We start from the raw sequence: 16,646 nt of genomic DNA, 5'->3' as shown, positions 1-16,646 counted from the left end.
GTCCCTTCACTCTCTGCATTGCTGGCCAGGTCCCCAGGGCATAGGAAGAAGCCTCCTAAATTGGCTGTGCAGTGGGGCTCTTGTGGGGCCCCCGGGCCTGTCCTCCGAGGTGGCCCCTTCCTGACTCAGCCGGCTTCCTCTGGGTGGGTTGGTGTCTGCTCACTTCCCATCTCTGGCGGTGGGTGGTGGTCCTTCTTGATTCTCGGGTAAGATCTGAACCAGGCCGAGGAGCCTGGGGAATCTGGAGAGGCCTCCAGTGAGCTGGGTTCTAAGTTCGTCAGGGGGCACCTATGGGAACGGGCTCCAGACCGTGTGGGAGAGTTCCACTGAAGCTTGTTGTGTGCCTTCTGTCTCCTTCCTTTGGTTGTTGGTTGTGAGAGCCACCTGCATGGACAAGGTTGGCTTTTTAGGAAGGAGTTTGGTTTTCTGCTTTTGTAACCTTGTGCGGTCAGTGGCTTCCCGGTCAAACCAGCTGCTCAGGAGCACAGGGGCGAGCCGAGGTGGGAGAGGCGGGGGCCTCCCTAGGCATTTGACAGCCTTCAGAAATGGAAACACAGTGCTAAGGTTTTGAACAATTAGATCTTCCCTGAAATGTTCTCCTGCTGTTGACTCATCGGTGCGGGAGGTGTGTACGGACTCTCCGTCTCTTCCTCTGTTGACTCTTTATTACGGGTAATTTCCAGCCGTCCTGAAGAGCAGTGGAGAGAATAATGAAATGAATCCCCCTGTGGTCATCACCCCAATTTTACAAATTTTACAATTGTTATTTGCTTCATTGTTTTGTGTTTATGACTATTTTTAGTAAATTACAGACATTATGATGTTTACCCCCAAATATTTATGTATTTTTTTAAAGACATTTTCCTTTTAACCGCAATTGTTTTAACATTTGAATCTCTTACAAACTAAAAAGACAGAACCCTTGCAAAGTTCACACTGATCCCTTGCAAGCTGCATCCGATGGCGGGCCAGGCTCGCACACCAGGCGGGTACTTCTGGGGGTACAGGGGCCCCCCCGCCAGTGCCTGGCCCCAGGGCTGCGGCCAGGAGACCATCGGGGTCAGCTCACTGGCAGGGCAGAAAGCTCAGATGAAGGGGTGTCATGCTCCTCTGATTGATGGAATAATCCGCTTTGTTTTCAGCGGCCTTGCTTCGGAAGCAGGGCAGCCCCGAAATAGCGTCTTGTCCTCGTTCCCAGCCTGGACGCCCCTCAGGAAAGGAAGCCGCTCTGTATCTTTAGAAGGGCAGCTATTTAAAGTTAGTAAATTAGGACCTAATGATACCAAATGGCAGATTTTTAATTTAGTTACAAATACTAGGTGGCGGACACACTGGTTTCATGTGAGGTTCTGTTTTTTGAAACCTGCTGGATAAAATGAAATGCTGAAGAATGTGCTTGATTTAAGTGTGTTTATTGCTCCTTTGAGCTGTCCCCCCAAGTTCCTTTTAAAAAGGGAATATTCAAAGCTCCCCGTCTCTGGCAGGGTGCTTCGGAGGCCTCGGAGCAAACAGTCCGGAACATGAAAGCTCTCTGGCATCTAGTCGGGGGCTCCGAGAGGTGCCATGTGCTGCCCGTGAAGACAGTGCCTGGCCCATCTCTCCTGCCAAGCACAACCTCTGGTCGGAACCCAGAACACACGTCAGACTTGAACAACAGCCCGCCGTGGGTCTGAGCTCCACAGGTCCTTCCTTTGTCACCCAGCTGTGACCAGGGGCAGGCCGCGTGCGGGGCGGCACGGAGCGCTGAGAGCAAGACCTCCAAGAGGCACGTCTTTTAGAGGAGCGGGGCTCCTGCTCGTTGGGGAGGGCCGAGGTGTGCCACCCTCCAGGAAGCACTGGTGTCCTGAACTTGGAAGCTCTCCCATCTCCTGCTTCGACAGTTTTTCTGGTGCTCAGTCTCCAGCCCCCTCCCCGCCTCCCGGAGGGTGGAGGTCCTGCATGGAGCCAAAAGTGCCCACCCTCTGTCCAGTGTTTGGTCTTCCTGAGAAGCGCCCCCACTCTGTGTCCCTTCTTCCGCATGGCCTCGCCTGTGGCCAGAAGGGACCTGTGCCTAATCAGAAGCTGTCCTGTCTCTGGGCAGAGGAGGCAGCATGTGCCTTGTGCCTTCCATGAAATTATATAAAAATCATCTCTGTGGAACAAAAAGATAAATATTAAGATGACAAAATAACACATCAAGTTGAAAATAGAACTAGAAAAGGGAAGGAAAAGGTTTAAGAAGTAAAATTTAATTCTAAAATTTAAGTGACCTTAAAATCAGGTACCAGTAAATAGGTGTTGCAGGAAATGGAAAGCAATAAAAAATGAGAAGCGTGACAAATAGAAGAATGAAGATTCAACATACAGGTAATTGTTCTTGAAATACAGAAGGGAGCAGATGGTAACAGCAGCGTGTGAGCACACAGCACACTTCACCACGGGCACGCTTCTGTGTCCCGTTCCAGAAGTTACCATGGCGGGGGCACCAACCGTGACACATGGTATGTGCGCACACAGAGTCACACAGAGACACACATGTACACACACAGCAACACAGACATATACACACAGGCATACATATGTACCTGCGTGCACAGTCACACACAGGCTCATGCACACAGCAGCACAGACACGTACACACACACGTGTGCACACGGGCATGCACACAGGCTCACACATGCAGATGCACAGAGGCACACGCATATACCCGCACTTGCACACTAGGTGTGCAGGCACGCACACACACACACAGCCGCTACCGTTGAGTTCAGAATAAACTGTTAGCGACTAGGACCCTGCGGTGCAGGAGGGGAAGAGTGAACTTCCGCCACGAGATCCATTCCAGGACGGCTTTGACGACTTAACATTAGGCCGCCTGTTAACGTGATTCATCATATTAATGGGTGAAAAACATTATTTGATAAAATTAAAAATGAATTTTAATAAAAACTTGTAACAAAAATAGAAGCTACTTGCTTTGTGTGAGAGAGTCTCTTCCACACCAGCTGCTCGCATCACTCTGTGTCTCCGTCAGTGCAATTAGAACCCAGAGAAGGGCGTGGATGGACTCTGGTTCCTCCAACACATTGTTCTGGAAACGTGAGTCAGTATCATATTTAGATGAGAAATCAACACGTACATCTTCTAAGGAGAAGGCAAAGTTGCATTATTTGTGTGTGATCTGAACCTCAGCTTTGCAAAAAACAAAGTTAAAACACATGGGAAAACTACCAGCAGTGGCTGCTGTTGAGCGAGCGCACGTGCGGACAGCACCGCGGGTGAGCACTGCGTCCTGAGGGCACGGCCGGCGCCTGGGGCCCACGGGGCTATGGAGACTGTGGGTGCACCATTTCTTCATCTGGGTACTGGTTGTACTGACTTTATTATTGCTTAAGCCCACATCCACGTTTTATGCTTTTCACATATGGTATTTTTCACAATAATTGTTTAAAACATGTTCCCTTTTCTATATATTAAAAATAGCCAGCAAGTAGATACTAGGAAGGAAAGGAATCTGATTTGTAACAGCGACAGTAACAGACAATGACAGGAACATGAGCTGGCTCAGAATGCACTGCATGCATAGATATTAAAATCCCATAAAACTTTACTGATTGAAATGAAAGGAAATTGAATAAAAGGAGGACTTGGCCACATGATTCCATGGTGAGACCCAGTAAATTAAGGTTATAAATTCTCCCTAAATTAAACCATAAATTCAACACAATATTGACAAACTGATTTTAAAAGTCACCTGGAAGAACAAATGTTTGAGAATGGCCATGAAAATTTAAAAAAAAAAAAAACAGATCTGTGAAAGAAGACTTGTCCTACCAGTTACCAGTGCATTTTGAAGGTACAGTTGAAATGAGAGTGTGGACTTTCACGCCAATGGAAAAGAATAGAGATGTTCCAGAAACAGAATCTGTATGTATCAGAATGTATAATTTGGAAAAAGAATGAATTGCTCAGGATTAGAATTTGGGGCACATTATCACCATTTGAAGTTTTTAAATCCCTCCCTCTTAACATAAAATAAATTCCAAACATAACAAAGACTCAGATGTGAAAAGGAAAACTCACAAAAGTACTGGGAAAATGACCAGCTGGAACAATTAAAAAGCCATAAAGGCAGTGATAGGTTTTATTAAACACAGATTTTAAGTTTTGTATGGGAAGGAAAACAGTAAACAAAATTTAAAATACAGTTGAAAATATTTAATGTCTTTCCATTCTCAGACACAACATCGAGCAGTTACATGATAGTTTATGAGGTTACAGAGCTGGGTTTTTTTAAACATTAACTTGTTCTTCATAAAATCTTGAAGCTACTTGCTTTCAAGAGTGACAGGAAAACAAGAATATAGGTGAAATATTAGAAACCCATAAAAACTACAACATCAATCTCATACCGTATTCAGTCACTTAAGCTTATTTATCAGGTAATGGAACTGTGCACCGGGCACCATCCTAGGCACTGGGGTTGTAGTGATGAACACGATGAGAGAAGTCCTTTTACCCGCTGAACTTACCTTCCGTGGTAAAGACGAGATACAAACAGCTATGTGATAAAACATTGGGGAGTGAGAAATGCTAGTGTTAAAAAGCAGAGGGGATAGACAATGGAAGTGTTGTTTTCCTTAGGCTGGTAGAGGAGGTCGAAATCTAGATAAAATAAAGGAGTAAATCTTAGTTTTCTGGGGCAAGGATACTGCCGGCCATGGGAACAGCAAGTGCAAAGGCCCTGAGGCAGTCTCTGCTTGGTGTGTTGGAGGGACAGCAAGTGTCAGGGTGAATGGAGCAGGGCGAGCAAGGGTAAGCATGAGGAAGTAAAGTCAGAGCAGTGGTCAGGGCCTGCAGGGCCTTCCGTGGTAGGCCTAGGTGAGGACTTGGCATTTTGTTCTGAGAGGCAGGAGGCCTCTGGAGGGTTTTAGGCAGATGGAATGACTTCTTTCAACATTTTTCGTAACATTACCTCTTAAAAGGCTTGCCCTGGCTGCTGGGTAGAGGGGTAGGCAGGGCAGGCAGGAGTGGAAGCAGAGAGACTGTTCTGGAAAATGTGAGAGATACCTGGTGTTTGGTGTAGGGCTGTATCTCTCAACCGTAGTGATTCTGCTCCTGAGGGGACATTCAGCAGCACTGGGGGACATCTTTGGTCATCATAGCTGGGGTCAGGGTGCTGCTGGCATCCTGCGGGCCGAGACCAAAAATAAAATCTGGCCAACTCTGGATCCGCTTTTATTACCTGTTTTTCTTCTTGATTTTAGAGAGGAGACTCCGCTGTGGGAGCTTCAACAAGAAAGTCCGCGGAGCGTCTGGCTCTGCGCTGGCGGGCGGCTTGGTGGTAGCACTGGTGTCCTCTGGCTTTGCTCTTAGTGCTGGGGTGGGGCTCTGAGCCCTGGAGCCTGGCCAGCGGGGGTCCAGGGGTGATCGAGCCCCCTGATGGGGTGGGCTGGCTCTCCCTGCCAGTGCGCACCCTGGGAGCAGGTAGTGACCAGCTCACTGCAGCCTCCCGGTTACTGTCTCCGCGGGGCTCCCAGGAGTCTCGGCCCGTGCGCGAGCCGGGCAGCGCTCAGCCGGGGACGCAGGAGACGCTCAGCCGGGGAGGTGGCCGCTTTCCGGTTGAGTCCTGCCCTGCGTGCTGTGTGGATTGGGCGTGCCCGCGGGACTTGCTGGGTAGGGGCGGACTGGCCCAGAGTTGCTCGGGTAAGGGCCACGTCCCTTCTGTTTCTGCCTGCGTCCGTTTGCTTCTTGGAGCTTTTACATGGCTGTTTTTTCTGTTTTGTCCAGAGCTGATTATTATTATTGATGAAAGGACTAGTCTGATACAGATTATCCTGTCATCACTGGAATGCAGAAGTGCCAGTGGTTAAGTACGTTATAGATAAAAAGACAAAGTGACACCGTTTGCATAGGACCCAGAATTGGACTGGAAAATGCCTTTACTGAAGATCGTCTTTATCCACCGAGAGATTCTGATTTACCTGAACCCGCCAGGAGTGCTGCGTGTGCCCTGGCGCCGCGGGGGGCGGTCGGTGGGGGGAGAGCAGAGCCATCTGAAAGTGGCGGAAACAGGATTTGCTTGGCATGGAATTACCGGCCGGAGGGAGCACGGAGGCCACGAGCCGTCTGTGCCCGCTTAGAGGGGCCGCCCCCTCCGTAGGCAGGTGTGACCGTCCCTGTTTCTTGTGTTTGTGAACAAGAGAGCCCCCACTACCGAAGCCACGACCAGGAAAATAACTTCGTTTCTGCTGGCGGGCGAGTGGCAGGTGAGGCCTAGCTTCCAGAGGGGTTGCGCCTGACCGGCTTGGTGCCCAGGGGTCCCGGCAGCCAGCTCCACATCCCCCCACCCTGGAGGCCACCCTTGGGAGCCACCTGTCTTCACAGCTGTCATCCCTCCTGTCTCTCTGTCACCCTTCCTACCCGGCCACCTCGCACATGTCACGCCTTTATCTCCCCGAACGTGGCCTGGTGCTTGTACGTGTCCCTCCCCGTGGGCCCACTGGCCTTCTCCGGCCTTCCTCCACTTCCCGTGTCTAGCTAGTGATGCACGGAGGTGTTTCCTGCAGGTGTTCATGCCTGCCATGTGCTTGCTGGGTGGCTGGAGCGTAATCTCACGTTTCACATTTCTCCAAGTAAAAGCTGCGAGTTGCTTTCTTACTCAGTGCTGTGGTTGCTTCGTCCCTGCTGCGTGTCGGCAGCCCGGGCGGGAGGCAGAGGGCAGCTCCGTGCCCCCCAGCAGTGCACTCACTGTCCGGCTGGGTGACCTGCTGCAGTCCAGTCTCAGTGTGACGCGGTTAGGTGCATGGTAACCAAGTGATAGAACGGAATTCGCTGTTCTGTGTTTCTTCCCACATTTTTCTTTGTGTGCCTGGAAGTCGTTCATGCTCACTCATCCTGCTGACCCTCTCCCCAGCTTGCTTTCTTAAGAAGGAATAAAGGAAAGAGAAGCCAGTGTGTCCATTCTTTGGGCAGACGCTCCCTTTCCTGTCTTACTGGGCCCCTCCCCAGGGACCCTGTGTCGGGTTTCTGTCCCTCCACTGACAGGCTAGCAGTCCAGTTTTCTTCATAAATCTCGAAGCTGCCAGGATTAAGAAACCCCCGCCCCCACCTGTAGGCCCTCACGTCCCTGGGGGACTGTTGTATTTCCCGTTAAATGCCCCCTCAGTGTGACTCACTTTCTCTCCTTTCTCTGCAGGTTTTGCATGCAGAAATGCGTTAGTCTGGTGCCTGGGGTCACACTGGATTTAATAGAAAAGTAAGTAAGATTTTTAAGCTGTGCGGCTTTCGGGGTCTGAGGGGGGTTCTTTGAGTGCTGTTCGTTCTCGGGGGCACTTCCGGTCAGCAAGGGGATGTTTCCCTTGTGTGTGGGTGTGCACTTTTCTCTGGCGAAGGCCGTGTTGCTACTTGTGCTGGTGATCAGCGTAGGACGTGTCTCCATGTGCGGCCATATTAAAAGAACAGAATAAAAGCTGAATACTTTTGAACAGTGACAGATACTCCCAACACTAAGTCAAAGCAAAAATGTATGGCTGCACACAGAGGTTGTCTCTGCTCCCCGACTGCAGTAGCTGGGTCACGGCCTAGTGCCTACCCGATTTCCCCCAACTCTCCCGTTAATATTCTGCAAGCCCCCCGCCCCTGTTCTGTGTTCTGCCTCAGGGCAAATGCCCCAGTCCAGTCCAGCAGTGTCCTTCATGGTGCATTGTGGTTGTGTGGCCTCTCCTCGTCCTTCCGGGTCATGGGCGGCCTGGCTGCCTCCTGTTGTGGACTTCCTTAGGTCCAGACTACTCTGTGGCTCTAGACTTGACCTGCGTTGCGGGTGTGCGTGCGTGTGTGTGTGTGTGTGTGTGTGTGTGTGTGTGTGTTCGTGAGACTTGCCATGACTCATCCTGGTTCATCTAGGTAGCTGTTCTTAAATCCTCTGCCCTGGAGACCATTCCTTCTAGAATTAACATACAAGATAATAGTTTTCTAAGTCTTGATACACAAAATCGTGGGTGAGAACAGCTAAGGCCTGGGTTTAATTAAATCAGGTAGGAAAAGCAAATATACTTCTGGGTTTCTCTCCCGGAAAACGACTTGCCTGTGTGTCAGGGAAATAGACAAGAGGGTTATGCCTAAGCGTCCACCATTACGGGCAAGAGGGGTCGGGTCCTGCCGGGGTTGTGCGCTCTGTGGAAGCTCCGGTCTGCCCGGCGTGCTGTTATTGGGAAAAGCAGACAGAGACTGATACACAAGGAGGCTGCCATGAGTATTTTTAGACCGCACGTGACTCTGCGTGTGTGAGTCCAGGTGAAACAGGCACGAAACGATGGGTCCGTTGTTCAGTCTGAGTGGGACAGCGCAGGTGGGGAGCTGTGTTAACTGACTTGGGTTTCTTTCCGTCTTTTAAATTTTCCTACGAAAATACAGACACATGGGATGCCTGTAAAATAAAGACTCAAGAAACTATAGGGCACCTGCAGACAATTCACTGAGTATAATTACTCTGCAAATTTTGAGTAAGTGTGTAAGGAATTTGGTCTGCTTCAGGGTCTGGTCTGCTTCAGGGGGCTTTGTTCACAAGCAAGGTGGGGTACAGTGGCAGGGACCAGTGCGACACTGGGTGGCGCCGGCCTGTGTTGGCACGGCCAGGCAGGGGTGTGGGGTTGAGGTGTGCTGACAGGTGAGGTGCAGGCAAGCTGGAATCGCCGGAGCAGGAGCCCCAGGGTGAGGCGGCAGGCAGGGAGCCAGACGTGTTCTGTGGGTCGGGGACAGGCACGGTGGCCAGAAGCAGGGACTGCTGACACGAGCTGCAGGGTTCTCAGATCACGAGCCAGTGATGACCAGCTGTAGCGACGGCCCTTGAGCCCGCTCGGCGCATGCCCCCTCCCTGTCTGCGCCATGTGGTCTCTGCTTGCTGTGCACACTCGTGGTCAGGAAGCGGGGGGGCGCGCTGTGACACACACGGGCTAGGCGACACGGGGGTTGGGGTGCTCCGCGTACGCCCGCATCCCGGTCGGGCTCTGCTTTCCCGGAGGCCTGCTCACTCAGGGCGCCTCCGTTCGCCCTCCTGGCGCTCCTCCAGACTCTAAGCTGGTTTTACCTCCAGGCGCAGTGACCAGAAAACGGTTTACAAATGCTAAGCAAACAGCATGAGCCTGGAGAAACATTATGTGGAGAAAACTTTAGGTCTGGTCAACCAGTCGGCTTGCTTGAGTCCCTTGTCGGGATCGCAGAGACTGCAGAGCCATCCGGCAGCTCCACGTGCCAGTCCGCTGCGCACGCGCTCTCGGGCCCCATTTCCCTCTATTACCTATGCTCACGTTGCCCGGTACGGACCAGTTCTCCAGCCTTACCCGGTGGGGGGGTGGCAGTGGTACATTCCATCACGGCAAGGTTGCGCCTGGTGGCCTGTCCAGAGAGGTCTTGTTCTACTTCCCGCCTGCCTGTGAGTGGGGCAGCCTCGTGGGCCCTCCCCACCAGGCAGGGCGTGAACCCCGCCGCTGCCCCCGTGTCTGGGTGCTGCCCTGTCCCGTCCCCATCCCTCCCAACCGAACTCTGCTCGTGTTCACTGAGCCACACGGGAGCAACAGCACCACATGTTCTGAGTTCTCCCGAGTGAAAGGAGCTATTAAAAATCACATAAATGAAAAATATGTATCTTTTCAGTTATTTAGTTAAGCCTCCTGATTGTACTGGAGAGAAGCCTGGCATTCAGTTCGGCTGTGCTTCCTGGCGGCATCTCGCACCGTGGCAGGGCCGATGGGGCGGCCAGGCCTCCAAGGTCTCTGCTCCTCCTACAGGCAGGCCTCCCCTCACCCGGACCATGTCAGGACAGCCGGCTCCCGTCCTGTCACTCTCTCAGATGTAAAATGTGCGCAGCAGCTTGACACCCGAAGCATGACCCACAAAAGAAAAAAATTGTGAAATTGGACTTCATCAAAATTTAAAATGTTTACTCTCTGAAAGACACTGCTCAGTGAGGAGACAAGCCGCAGACTTGGGGAAAATATTTGCAAACCAGCCGACTCTGGACTTGTATCCAGAGTATATAAAGATATCTCAAAGCAAAAAGAAAAAAAAAATTCAAAAATGGAAAAAGACCTGAAGAGATACTTTACTGAAGAGAATTTAAGAATGGTCAATAAGCCCAGGAAAAGATGCTCAAAATCATTAACCATGAGGGAAATGCAAATTAAAGCCACAACTCGAAACTGCGACACCCCTGCGAGGTGGGTTAATGAAACAAGGCTAGTGAGCGTGCGGGGCGACCAGCACTCCCACAGCCCCGGCTGCAGAGGCGAGCGGGACAGCCATGCGGTAGGAAGACGGCCCCATGGGACCGTGGTCCCACTCCCGGGCATTCATCCCACAGGAACGAAACCGTCCACACAAGAACCTGTGCGAGAGTGTTTGTGTGGGTTTACTCATCACCACCGAAAACTGGAAAGACCAGAATGAATAAGCAGAATGTGCATTGTCTAGCGGGGTACAGCCAGCAGGAAATGGGGGGACATTTGATACATGACCACATGGGTGGCCCCAGAAGCACCGTGTGGAGTGACGGCCGGCAGCTCCAGGGCCGACATCTGGTCTGATTGCATTCGCGTGCCATTCTGGAGAAGACACAACTATCGGTCAGAGATGGCAGTGTGAGGGAATGTGGGGTGAAGGGATGTTCACCATCCTGCTTGTGGCCACGCAGATCTGCACATGCTAAAATCAGGGAACCGCACACCCAAAAGAGCCCGTTTACTATATGACAATGCAGAAAACAAAATTAAAATGTAACGTGGGGAAGTAAGAACCTGTGTGAAGGAGTACAGGACGGATTGACTCCGGGAAGGCACAGCAGGAACGACCCGGCTGGAGAAGGGGGTGGGGGTGGGGGCGGGGGGGGGGGAAGGACCCTGAGGCCAGGATTTGGAAAGCACGTGGCTCTTCTGTGAAAGGTGCCTGTTGTTTCGTGGGAAGCAGCTTCATGCTCACTATGAGGCCTGGTTAACGAGGATTGTAAAATAGAAGGAAGCACCCTCATACATTACGACATCAGTAGTTTTCATCAAGCATTGTTTTCCTGACTCCTGACGTCCGACTTTGCACTGGCTGGTGCCTTTCCCAGAAACACTTAGGTTTACGTCCGCCCAGCGCTGAGGGCGTGCGTGCACACATGCACTTCCGTGGGCCGGCACGCCCTGTCCCCTTATCCACCTCCCTCCTGCGCTCAGGGATGCTACATGGTTGGTCAGATGCGGGGAGCTGGGGTGTGTGATTTTTCTTCTTTTTAATTTAAAAAGAAAAACATAGTTAATGTAGACAGCAGCACGTCTCACAGTGCTTCCTGAGTGCAGATGGGGGCTGGAAAGAATATGGACCTGGAGCAATCGGCCGCGGCCTGGAGCGCTCAGGAGCTCCACTCGCAGGACAGCTCTCTCGCCTCCTGTCTGCCCCAGCCTGGCCAGGGGCTGATGTGTGCTGGCGGCTCTCCGCAGGAGCCAGCCTGCCCCCAGAACACGTGTCCCCTTACTGCCTTCCTCGGGGTGGCAGGATGGACTGGGGGAGGAAGATGCCCTCACACACCTATCCTGTTCACAGTCAGCTGGATGCCGGCACACGACTTTGGGAGAATTCTGTATCCACGGTTCACCTCTGCAGTTGAGAAGAGGCGGTCCTGATTTCAGGGAGGTCTGCATTTTTGGAAGCTCAGTGTCCAGATTAATTGGGACGGGCTATGGCGTCCCAGAATGAGGCCCACTTCCCCCTCAGGGCATTGGGGATGTAGCGTCATTTGGGGGTTGTGGTGGGGATGGAAGAGGATAAGAGCAGGTCGTTTAGAAACCTCAGGTCTTTGGGGTGCGTGGGTGGCTCAGATGGTTAAGTGTCTGCCTTCAGGTCATGATCCTAGGGTCCTGGGATCGAGCCCCGCATCGAGCTCCCTGCTTGGCGGGGAGCCTGCTTCTCTCTCTCCCTCTACTGTTCCCCCTGCTTGTGCTTCCTCACTCTCTCTATCAAATAAATAAATAAAATCTTAAAAAAAAAAAAAAAGAAACCTCAGATCTTTACTGCAGTAATTGTTTGTGATGTGTTGATTGGGTCTGAGTCACTGGTCTCGGTGCAAGTCCGCGTAGTTGAGCGGAGACACACCCACCAGCAGGCCTGGTCGGGCGGCTCTCCCTTGTCACTCGGCAGAGGCGACGTTGACTGTGAGTGTTGGGTTGTGCCAGGACAGACTCCAGACTTTAGAATCACAGGGCACCAGGACGAAGTCTGGACGTGAAGCTCTCAGAGAACTAGCGGGAATAACCGTCAGATCTGTTTGAGGAAATACAGGTTTGTTTGTTTTTTTAGAAGATTTTACTTATTTATTTGAGAGAGAGAGAGCGCACAAGCAGACTCCCCATGGAGCGGAGAATCAGACGCGGGGCTCCATCCCAGGACCCCGGGATCAAGGGCCAAGCCGAAGGCAGATGCTTCACCAGCTGAGCCACCCAGGCGCCCCGAGGTTTCTCCATTTATAAGAAAATGCTGTTAACCTATCTTTTTAATGTTTAGATTTTTCCCAGTAGTGCTTGCAGTCCGTAAGAAGCACTTTCAGTAAGCAGATTTGAGTGTGCAGTTAGCAGGCGAGGCAGGAGCATGGCACATCTGTGTTTAACCAAGCCGTCCAGGCCACCGTGGCTTCCGTATTTAGAGAACGTTCCTGGAAAGAGCGTCTCATTGGATTCTTCTCACCCCGGGCTACTCTTGGTGTCGGTGGCTGTCCGGCTCCCTCTCTTGGGGGCCGTGCCCATCTCCCCTCACCCTGCGGCTTGGGGCCCTGCCCGCACTGCTGACTCGAGGCAGCATTAACCCACACATCCGCAAAGATACGTCGCGCCCGTGGTCGTCCTGTCCTGTGGCTCAGAACCGAACAGATGACATGAGGTGCGCAGCACGGCGACTGAGGCCTGACTGCCCTCTCCTCCTGCGTCAGCTGCATGCTCGCGCACACGCTCGCCATTGTCAGATGCATCCGGTGTCCATTAGCCGTTCGGTCGCCCTTCCTCTGCACGGGTCCCACCCATCGTGGGCGCTCGGCCTGGAACTCGCCTGAGAGGTGCTGAGTGTCTCATCGAGACCCAGTGGTGCTTTCGTGGCTACGGTGCATCCTCGCCAGATTTGCCTGCCCCCAACCCCCTGAGCCTTTAGGATGGGAAGTGACGTTATCTGTGGTCCTACAGCTAAAAACCACAGTCCAGACTCAGACGGGGCTTTTGTTTTGTGTTGTGTTTTAATTCAAGTACAAGGTGAAATCCTTCATCAGGATGTGAAGGAGTACAGGAGACGGAATCCAGGCTGTGGAGGGGGACAGACGGTGAGCACTGCTAAGCGTGGCACAACCTGGGGCCGCCTCTCCCGCTGCGCCGGGCGGGCCTGGCCGTGCAGACACAGGCCTCTGGCCGGTCTGGTTGTTCCAGAAGCCGCAGCCCAGCTGGGCTCCCACGTGCAGTCCCCACCAGCCTCGCCGTGGCCCAGGGCCACTGTGCCTCAGGATGAGGGTCTGTGCACCACGTTCCAGGGCGGACTTGCCACCGGTGTGCCGTGGGTGACTGGCATCACCTCCCCGACACAGAAGCCTGGAGAATAGTCTCTGAAAGCAAGGCCTGCGCCCACGTTCCTTCCAGTACGCCAAGCATGCACATACCACACTCTGGGGCCACAGCTGATTGGTCAAAAGCCTTTTGAGTTTTGGGGGTTTTTTGTCATGTTTTTCCAAACGTTCCTAAAGTGGAGTTGCGAGCGGTTAGTTGAGCGCCGCGGCTCGTGTGGATCAGTCAGTTGGGTTGAGTCACTGTTCCGACTCTGGGCAGGTGTGGGTTGTCGATGCCCGTCCCCTGCCTCAGGTTCAGCAGGTTGGCTTTCCTGCTTTAGGAGCCACGTCCCAACCCCCCCCCAAGACTGTCTTGGGGGCGGGGGGGCTTCCAAGCAGCATCCTGTGGCACTCGTCTACCCCAGCATTCCCCTTCGCCACCACGTGAACAGGCAAGGTGGGGACACAGGCATTGTCCCCGCCCCCAGCCTTTGCCTCAGGTGGGGCCATAAGTATTTTGAGTTTTTTTAATTCATAAGTAGCTTATGTTTGGAGAAGCCGCAGAATATTTAAAAGTATATACATTTTTAATAGTTTGGGAGAGTTCCATAAACCAATTACACAATATTGCCGAAGCTCATGGGGTGGTTGCCGGGTGAGACCTGGGAGAGCCGGGTGGCCAGCTGGGCAGCGCTCCCATGTGTCCCCCCCCTTCTTGTGACCAGCTCTCCTCTCCAAGAGCCATGGGGCTCCAGGGCCCTGGGGTCATGTCTGCATTAAAGCTGGCAGAGCGCGCCCCTGTCCCCGTCTCTCCCACGTGGGATGCGTGTGGCTGCCACCTGCTGCGCTGTGAGGCCGTTACGTGGGCTTCCGGTGCAGCTCCTTGGGTGACCTGGTCATGGGTCCAGGTTAATTGGCGAGGTAGCTTATTTTTAATTACCGTTATAAGACCAAACAGGAATTGGCTCTTTTGCCCAGTTCCTTGGCCCTTTATTCCTGTTTCCTTTATTCTTTAGCAGTTCATGCTGAACAAAATCGTAAGCCCTATAGAGTGCTGGGGGAGGAGGGAGGAAGCCCCCCCACAAGGAAGCACGGAAGGCAGAGTGTGCACTACCTGCAGGGTGTGGGCCGCGTGGACGTGGCACACGTCGTGGTCTCCTGGCCGGACACAAACATGCGGTCAGCTGAGCTGGAGCTTGACATTATCGGTGTTGCTCCCTTCTCAAGGATTCTGAGCCCTTCATTTTGCATCCGGTTTTATTGTCTCGTTTCTCCTTAACACATGGTAGTACTTGTACTTGAGAACCTCTCTGTCACCTCTAAGTGTGACAGTGACTCTGGTCACTATAGCCGTCTGAGTGGAGGGACATGTCCTAATGCAGAGATGAAATGGAGAATACAGGCCCGGGTTACTGGTTTTGTTTCCTTAATGACCTGCAAAAAATAAGAATGGTGTCCATTTCTGCCCTCTGCTTCCCTCCCGGGGCCCTTGCTCTGTGCTGAAAGATGGTCCTGGCACAGGCCTGGCGCATGGCATGCTTGGCGTGTGTGGACCGAGCTGGCAGGCTCGGGTCCCGCACCCACACGCCCTCTCTTCCTGCTTCCTGAAGCTGTCCTTCCTCTGTGTGCGGCTCTGAATGGGCCGAGGTCTCCAGGGCTGATGAGCCATCCTGCCCTGTGGTGGACAGCGGTGACTACATGTCCCAGGAGCCAGGGAAGCCTCAGGACCCAGGGCGGCAGGTGTGGGCCTGGAGGGGGCACCGCGCCTCACCTCCGAGACTGGTCTTTCCCGCCACCGTCGTGATGGGGGCCAGTGCCTTCCCTGCCTGCTGCCCGTCAGAAACCCCGCCTGAATGAGTCATGGTCTTCTTTGCCATCACCGGAGAGATGGATGGAAAGGTTTCATACTTGAAATTGCTGCATGGTAATTCAGTAATAAATGTGGTTTCTTTCTAGAAGCTGCCACCGTGCGACTGCTCAGCGTAAGCTTCCCAGGATAGTGAGCGTTAACCCCTTCCCGGGATAGTGAGCGTTAACCCCTTCCCGGGATAGTGAGTGTTAACCCTTCCCAGCTTCTGCCGCCTCGTCAGATGTGCAGAGCGTGTTGTTTGCAGTCTCAACACAAGACCAGAGAGAAGATACAGGCGGTTTGTGGGTCTTATAATTACTTAGCAATCTTTACAGCCGGGGAAGGAATTTGTTTTCTAATTAAGCTGCTGCGTCGGGAAGTAAATTAGAGCGAACCTTCTTTGAGCACCCCCAGTTTCTAATTATCTACGCGAACCCAGCAGCCTGATGAATAAGCATGTTGCCACTGCGGCGCATATTTATATTGCGAGTCCTCGGAGAGAGTGGCAATACGATCCATGCTTGGAAATTAAGGGACATTTTTCAGCCCTGAGACAAAGTAATGAAACGCTTAAACAGTGCTAGAAATATTAGGGCGCTCAGAAAACACTGGGGAATCAGGGAGCTGGTGAGCCTCTTCCATGAGGCCGTTCGTTAGCATTCTGATCACTGGAGGTGCAAAGTGTACCGAAGATTATTCATAATTAACATCTATTGTGTCAACAGCATATTTTAAGGAGCTAACAGCCCTGTGTCTGGGATAAAGTGGGCTGCTGTGCCCTGCTCCCTCCAGCGCGCACGTGGCGTGGCCGCCGCTGAGTCCGGGGCGGCAGGCTGAAGCGGAAGCTTGGATCCGGGGGTTGGTTTTGCTTTGAATCTGTGAGTGTTTGGTTAACTTAGCTGCGGTCTTCATGTGTCAGAGCCCCGGTTTCAGCTGTGCCCTGGAGGGACAGGGAGGAGAGCGCAGGAGGACATGAGCTGTTGCTTGCGAACACAAGGTAACCCGTGGTCTTCTGGTTGAGAACCAGGAAGAATAGTAGGTGACGTTTCCTGACCACCTGCTGGGTGCCAGTGCTGTCTGAAGAGCTCTCCACATACTAACCCACGTAGTCCTTGCTAGAACCCTCTAAAGGAAGCACTGTCATTATCCACACTCTAACCATGGGAAACTGAGGCACAGGGCGGGCAGGTCAGTTGCCCCGTGTCTCACTGCAGGGGTGAGTGGGAGCAGGGCTTTGCCAGACAGCCTGCCCGAAGCCCGTGC

General features: G+C 52.7%; 1 protein-coding gene across 7 annotated transcripts in view; it reads left to right on the top strand.

Moving 5' to 3' along the window:
• Positions 1 to 16,646, top strand: part of RPTOR (regulatory associated protein of MTOR complex 1) — a 378,655-nt gene that overhangs the window by 175,922 nt on the left and 186,087 nt on the right. For 6 of the 7 annotated variants that reach the window (XR_014140335.1, XM_081804305.1, XM_081804302.1 and 3 more), the window contains one exon: positions 7,178 to 7,237. The exons of the other annotated variant lie outside the window; for it this stretch is intronic. Coding sequence is in view for 5 of the 6 variants with exons in the window: in XM_081804305.1 (XP_081660431.1) it covers positions 7,178 to 7,237 (60 nt within the window). In the remaining variant the exon portion in view is untranslated. The remainder of the gene's footprint in view (positions 1 to 7,177; positions 7,238 to 16,646) is intronic. 7 annotated transcript variants of the gene reach the window in all.

This window comes from Leptonychotes weddellii, chromosome 15 (assembly GCF_054177405.1).
Source record: "Leptonychotes weddellii isolate Sample4059 chromosome 15, ASM5417740v2, whole genome shotgun sequence".
In the NCBI taxonomy this organism is placed as follows: domain Eukaryota; kingdom Metazoa; phylum Chordata; class Mammalia; order Carnivora; family Phocidae; genus Leptonychotes; species Leptonychotes weddellii.
This window is presented reverse-complemented; position numbering and strand designations above follow the sequence as displayed.